Here is a 7,917-nt window from a genome sequence, read left to right as displayed (position 1 = left end):
ACTGACTTAGACTTAAATGATCCGGTGTGTACAGTTTATATGTTAACTTCCCTCTGATGTGAGTTATTGACGAATACCTATGTGAAATGTTATGATGTGCATATAAGCATAGCTCTATGGACAAAGTTTTAAATTTGCTTCCGTTTGGCCCCTTTACTCTGATGAGTTATGTCTTATTTGGTTTGAGGCCGTAGGTAATCTCTAGACTACTGGCCGGTTATGTCCTTAACCCATAGGAGCGGGTTCAGGTCATGACAGTATAATTTCATTGACTACACTATAAGAAACAATACATTCAGCGACTAATTTTGCCGACTAAACTAAATTTAGTCGCCAAAGGTATACACATTAGCTACTAAAAATTTGTTTGTCGCCAATGGTAGACACATTAGCTACTAAACAATATTTAGTTGCCAAAGGTACATGCATTAGCTACTAAAACTTTTTGGTCGGTAAAAATACATTTAGCCAGTATTGTCTTTACTTTTGGTGACTAATTACATGTTAGTTGTTAAAAATATCATTTTGGATGACTAAAAATGATATTGGTCGCTAATTGCACAGTCTTTAGATATTATTAATTCATTTTTGGTTACTAAAATGTTTTAGTCGTGTAAAATAAGGTTTTGGGCGACTATTTTTATTTTGGTCGCTAAATCTAAAATCTTTACCAACTATAATTCAGTAGCCAAACGTGGCAAAAAATTCAGGAGGGAATATTAAAAACATTAGCGACCAAATTTGAATTTTGGTCGGGAATAAATTGGTAAAAAGTTTTATTTTTATTGCAATAGAAGTCCATTTCCCTCCCTCTCTCACTCCCGCTTCTGTCACTGCTCTGTCTCCATCGCCATCATCGCAAGGCTTGCTGGATCATCACTTTGTCTCCCTCTCAAGTATGTCCTTTATTTCGCCTCTATCTCTTTGTATCTCCCTCTCGATTTCTGTCTCCTCCTCACAGAGGCCTCTCGGTTTCCCTCTTTCTCTCTCTCGTTGTTTACACACACACACACATACATGCATATATATATACATATATACACACACACAAATCATATATACACAACCTTGATCCCATATATAATCGATTATACACTGGTACACCCACACCTCTATGACTACGTCTCACTCACGCATCTGCCCTCTTCTCTATAGCTTTGTCTCCATCGCTATCACCGCAGGGGTTGTTGGATCATCGTTTTGGCTCCCTCCCAGGTATGTCCTCTATTTCGTATCTGTCTTTCCCTCTCTCTGTATCTCCCTCTCGATTTCTCTGTCTCCTTCTCACTGTCTCCCTCTCTCTTTCTCTGTCTCTATTTACGCACACACACATACATACATACATACATATACATATATACACATAAATCATATAGAAAATGCTAAAAATTAGGGCATTGTTATTGAAATGTGGTTGAAATTAAAAATTAGGGCAATGCTTGGGCTGAGATGTTATTGAAATTAGAACTGAACTAATAGTAATTTCTTGCTTGTCTAGACTATGCTCAGAAATCCAAAGAGCCCTCCAATTTGGATTGAGAATGATATATAATGGATTTTTATTGTAGGACTTGCCATATCTATTTGAGTATCAATCTTTAGAATTTGAGGCTACCAACAACTATAATGCTCTGCCATTTAAAGCCTCAAGTCTCATAATTTGTTAAATTCATTGAATTTTTCTACTTTTATTATGCATGCATACATAATGTCAGTTTCATTTTTTCATTTATTGAAATTCCATTTTATAACACATTACTAATGTTAGCAAATAGTTCACCAACATATAATTCCTTTCTCTCGGCAAACATGTATGTGGATATACCTAGCTGTTCGATCCATAATCTAAACCTTTTCTTATAGAAATCTAAAACATAAAAAAATTCTCTAGATTGGAGTGCTATATGACTTATATTACAGAAGCATGATGGGCATGGCAGTTGACCCATGCGATGGGCTTGGTTCGAAGTAAGGTCCAACGAAAGAGTTTAAGATTATTGCGGGCTAATAATGATATTTTACACTGGTGCAAGTTGCTATTTTTTTTTTTTCTCTCTCTCTCTCTCCCTCTCCCAGCTGCTAGTTATACAACTTTTTCACGATGTTGGTGCCTTTTCTATTGAAACTTAAAGGAGATCACGATACATCAAATTTCATGTTCAGATTTAAGTTGGCAATATGTTTGAGGAGAATTTTTTTGACTTTGGTGGATGAATGTAGGTAGCAGCCCCTTTCCTTGCCTGCATATGCATAGGCATTTCATGGGTTTCTAATCCATACTTGTTTTGCTATTTCTCTTACTTTTATGTGAATTTTGAGTCCATTTCTTGATGGGTTTTGCATTTTCTGCCATTTTAATGAGAATTTGAGTTTAAATTCCCTTCATTTTCTGTGGAGATGTTAATTTGTTTTTCATATATTAATTGAAGTGTGGTAACTGATGGGTTTGCTTGTAACTGATGTGGATGTGGATGTGGATGTGGATGTGGATGTGGATGTGGCTAGGGTTGTGGTGGAGGAGATTGAGTATATCTATATTGCAATTTTAGCTTCTGTATTTGGATGTTGTTTCTAATTCAATTTTAGCTAAATGGGTGAAATCTTGTGTTGATTATGATGCGGCTCAATCTTATAGTCCATTGACCTCTGTTGATCATAAAACATTATCGAAAATTCTAGTATAATGTGAGTATATTTATGAAATTAGCTAAGGAAATGCTATTTCATTTTTGGTAGGAAACATTTTCTTGTACAAACCAGCTTGGCAGTTCCAGTTCCAACGACAATAATTCCATCAGCAACTGCAGAGCACTCTTCACAACTATAGGTAACTTTTCCCCCCCCTCTCTCTCTCTCTCTCTCTCTCTGTGGAAATTGTTTGCAATCTCTCATTTACTCATATTTTATTCTTTGAGTAGCAACGAAAGGACATCAATGAACTTCTTGCAACATAACTACGACTAGACTGTATTCAACATAAGTCGGATAGGAACCTTTGTTGATTTGATCATCTCCATCATAGAACAAGTAGCAATAAGTTGACAGTATATTAAGTTCTCAGTAGATGGTAATTATTTTTGAGAGTGTTACTTCTTAGTTTGATTCTGAATGTTGAATTAAATATAAACTATAAGGACCATAAGGTATTGAAAAGAAGAATAATAACATTCAATTTTATACGTATTTGGACAAAACGTTTGCTGCCTTAAGTTTTGGATTACTTTCTTTTTTTTGTTTCACTTGGTTGAGAAAAGACCATACTTTGAACATTTTGCTTGTTTGAAATTTGAAACCATGTCTGTGTTGTTACCCTGCGTTTAACAAATTGAATTGAGCTTCCGTGTGACAATTTCTTTCCTACTTATTGACAAGAAACACGTCTGTTTATCTGGTCAGCTTTAAATAAGCATGACACGAACATGACGAGCATGTGATGGTGTTATATATGCTGATACACACACTTATCGTTTATTATGTATTAAAGGATGTATATGTATATATGTAAAGCATAGACTGAATTATATTTGTTTCTTTATTCATTCAATAGTTTTGCTGGAATACTTATCTATGTAATGATTATGAATGCTCAAATTAAGTTAGATGCTTATATGCTTAATGTATTCTAATTATATGACAAGATCATCAAAGTCCCGACATTGGCTATATAGACAATTTTGGAGTTAGAGGCTTATATGCCTACTGTATTCTAATGATATGACAAAATTATCAGACTTCCGACATTGGCAATAGACAATTTTTTATTTCTTTTATTTCTTTTTTCTGGCCATGGATGGATATATATATATATATATATTGGTACTTATAAGAACTTCATACATATGTTAACTTAGGTGTTAGGGAAAGACAGGCCCCTCATGGTACAAATCGTTTCATTTGATCCCACCCTAAAAGAGATTTATGTGACAAGCCACATAGTGAATGAAAAAACAAGATAATCTATCTCAACTTAAAACACGTGTTCTCATTTGTTCCTCAATTAATCTTTGCTTGAGTTATAGGTGACAAAAAATGGACAAGAGTTGGATGATGATAAATAATAGGTTGACAAGTAAAGAGTATCAACAAGGAGTGAAGTCATTCCTTGATTTTGCTATGGCAAATTTAGGCGTAGAGGATGAAATTAGGTGTCCGTGTGTCAATTGCATTAATGGCACAAAATATAGCAGGCAAGTTGTGTGGATGCACTTGATCCGAAGAGGAATGGCATCTTCGTATATAACTTGGGTGCACCACGGGGAACAAGTTCCCGTGTCTTATCCTGGTGTATCAAATGACCAATGTGGAGGTAGTGGTGAATGTATGACAGATATCGATGATCCGATCATGGGTGAATTGCCTATTGTGTTGGAAGAAATTTACATGAATGGTCTTATGGATGATCATACCGACGAGGAACCTAATAGTTTGGAGAGGGAGGATTTGCATAAGTTCATTAAGTTATTCGAAGATGCACAATGCAAAGTTTACCCGACATGTGAAAAGTTCTCTGTGTTATCATTTATCATTAAGATGCTTCATGTGAAGGTGTATAACAAATGAAGCAACAAGTCATTCGATATGGTTATGCAGGTATTCAAGGACATTCTACCAAAATGTGATCAAACTATTCCATGGACACTATATGATGCTAAGAAGTTCTTACGTGACTTGGATTTGGGATATGAAACAATTCATTCGTGCAAGAATGATTGTGCACTATTTTGGAAGGAGAGTGCAAATTTGGAGAAATGCCCTACATGTGACGCGCGTAGATACAAGTTGAACAATAATGGTGGTAAAAAGATTCCACACAAGGTCTTGCGGTATTTTTCTTTGACACCGAGGTTAAAAAGGCTGTATATGTCCAAAAAAACAGCCACAGATATGAGATGGCACAATGAGAAGCGTGTGGATGATGACATATTAAGGCATCCAGTCGATGGTGAAGCATGGAAAGACTTTGATAAGCAACATTCGACGTTTTCTGATGACTCTCGAAATGTAAGGCTAGGGCTGGCAATAGATAGTTTCAATCCATTTGGAAATATGAGCACATCATATAGTATGTGGCCCGTAATCTTAATGCCTTACAATCTCCCACCGTGGAAGTGTATGAAAAAACCATTTTGCATGATGTCATTGCTTATTCCGAGACGTTCGGCACTTGAAAGAGACATTGACGTTTACTTGCAACCTTTAATAGAAGAATTGAAGAATTTGTGGGAGCATAGTGTGCAAACATATGATGCATCGAACGGGAAAATTTTTAGAATGCGTGCGGCGGTAATGTGGACCATAAATGACTTCCCTGCATATGGTAACATGTCTGGGTGGAGTACAAAGGATTACTTGGCTTGCCCTAATTGTAACAATAATGCATCGTCCCAGGGTTTGCGAAGTAAAATAGGGTACATGGGTGCTCATCGCTACTTGCCTAAGAACCACACTTGGCGAACAAGTAAGCTCTTTAACGGTCAAATGGAGCATAGATCCAAACCTTTGGACTTATCGGGGGAACAAATACTAGAGCAAATTAATTCTGGGACTTACAAGCAGTATGGAAAGCACCCACAAAATCAAAAATGACAAAGGAATGAAAATCAAAATTTGAATTGGACCAAGAGAAGCATTATGTTTGACTTTCCCTATTGGAAAACGTTGAAGCTTCGACACAACCTTGATGTCATGCATATTGAAAAGAATATATGTGACAATGTCGTTGGGACACTTTTGAGCATAGATGGAAAGAACAAGGACACGGACAAAGCACGCTTAGGTTTGGAGGACATGAGAATACGTAAAGAGTTACACTTGAAAAGGCATTCTAATGGGTCCTTTGAAAAGCCTCTCGTATTGTACACATTGTCTATGAAAGAGAGAGAAGGATTTTGTGATTTCTTGAAATCAATTAAGCACCCTGATGGCTATGCAGCAAATATCTCCAATTGCGTGACCACTCAAGCTAGAAAATTATCTGGCCTCAAAAGTCATGACTGTCATGTCCTTATACAACGACTTCTTCCCATTGGGATGCGTGGCTACCTTAATAAGGAAATTGGAACCACACTTTTTGAGTTGGGAAATTTCTTCAAACAGTTGTGTTTAAAGACATTGAGGCGTTTAGATTTGGAGAAATTGGATAAACAAATCGTACTCATACTTTGTAAGCTTGAGAAGATTTTTCCGCCAGCTTTTTTTGGATGTCATGGTCCACTTGGCAATTCACTTGCCTCGAGAGGCTATGCTTGGAGGCCCAATGCAATATCGATGGAGGTACCCAATTGAGAGGTATTAACCCAACCCTATTATTAGTGTCAAATTTTAATTAACGCTTTAGTGTTGATATAAAGATTGCAGTATAACATTGTCATCGACTTGATCGTTAGGTTACTTGGCCGTCTAAAAGGGTTTGTGGCCAACAAAGCTCATCCTGAAGATTCTATTGCCAAGGCTTACATTTCCAAAGAATGTACAACATTATGTTCAATGTATTTGGATGGAGTTGAAACATTGTTTAACTGCCCAGAAAGGAATTATGACATGGGTGACCGTGGCCCAGGGTTGGCAGTATTCACTCAAAATGTCCGTCCCTTTGGTCTACTGACTAGGGCGTTCGATGTGTCTGTAGCTAAACGCGAGATGGCTTATTGGTTTGTCCTACACAACAGCACAGAAGTGGAAAAAAACGTAGAGTATGAATCCTTCAAACGTATTTAGAATGTTATAGTTATAAATTGATTAGTCTTTATCTTAGTAAATATTGTTGAATCTCATTTCTTGTAACTAGGGAGCACAAGAACTTGTTACAACAAAGAGCCGGTGCATTTGACATCGAAAACAGACAATGCAAAGAATTCCCTAAATGGTTCAAAGATCATGTAAGCTAGTATTCTCCGCATACAATTAATCGTACATTACGTTAATATTGTGCATGCTTATAACATGACACATGTTCTTCATGTAGATGAATGAATTGCGGAGCCAAGTTTCCCCCGAAGCAACTGATGAGATATGGTCATTAGCCAATGGTCCTAGTGGCTTAGTAAACACATATTCAAGATGTATTTGTAATGGTGTCCATTTTCATACTATCGACCGTGACAACCGTCACAAAAGTTAGAATAGTGGATTAGTCATGGAAGGGAAGCATGAAGACCAATTGATACACTTCTATGGACACTTGTGCAGAGTGTGGGAAATGAACTATTTGTTCAGATGTTGAATTATATTATTCCAATGTGAATGGTTTAACACCAGTAGTAGTAGAACTATGCGTGTAGAACCACATTTGACAACAATTGATGTAAGAAGTCAATGGTACAAAGATGACTCATTTGTATTACCAAGTCAAGTTGAACAAGTATTCTATGTTAATGACACCAAATTAGGTACCAATTGGAGAGTCGTAGAAAAGTTTCAACATTGAGGATTTTGGGATGTGCCAGATATAGCGATCCCAGGTTTACCCTTGTTGTACAGTGATCCGGACATGTGTCCGTGGATGTTGGTTGTTGTTTATTATCTAGTTTGCATCCTCTTTACTTTGTATATTGAGTTATAAGATGTGTTGGGCAGGTTTGTTACAGGTTGGTTGTGTTTGGGAGCCTAGTGTTGCTGCCCAGATTTTTGGTCCTTCGCTCGAGCGAGGAGTTTGTCGCTCGAGCGAGAGTAGTGTTGCGTCTGGTTCTAGACCTGAGAGTTGCCTTTCTTGGCTCGAGCGAGCTTCCTTCGCTCGAGCGGTCTGGGTTTTTCTTCGCTCGATCGAGAACTTCTTGGCTCGAGCGAGAGTTTTCTGTGTCTGGTCGCTCGAGCGACCAAGTCTTCGCTCGAGCGAGCGTGTTTTATATCAGCGGACAGTAGCATTTTAAACATCACTTTTTCACTTCCTTTCTTTGAGCAAAACCTAAATCCGAGACT

General features: G+C 37.3%; 1 protein-coding gene across 1 annotated transcript; it reads left to right on the top strand.

The window, feature by feature from the left end:
* Nucleotides 1-4,578: 4,578 nt before the first annotated feature.
* On the top strand, nucleotides 4,579-7,242 carry LOC145797473 (uncharacterized). Its single transcript, XM_082884613.1, has 6 exons — nucleotides 4,579-5,001; nucleotides 5,665-6,273; nucleotides 6,358-6,650; nucleotides 6,788-6,878; nucleotides 6,965-7,042; nucleotides 7,189-7,242. The coding sequence occupies exons 1-6, from the start codon at nucleotides 4,579-4,581 to the stop codon at nucleotides 7,240-7,242; spliced, it is 1,548 nt and encodes a 515-aa protein (XP_082740739.1).
* The last annotated feature ends 675 nt before the right edge of the window (nucleotides 7,243-7,917 follow it).

Source organism: Camellia sinensis, chromosome 8, assembly GCF_055761805.1.
Source record: "Camellia sinensis isolate YWXY chromosome 8, ASM5576180v1, whole genome shotgun sequence".
Lineage (NCBI taxonomy): Eukaryota > Viridiplantae > Streptophyta > Magnoliopsida > Ericales > Theaceae > Camellia > Camellia sinensis.
Note: the sequence above shows the minus strand (reverse complement) of the source record. Positions and strands in the feature narration are given on the sequence as shown.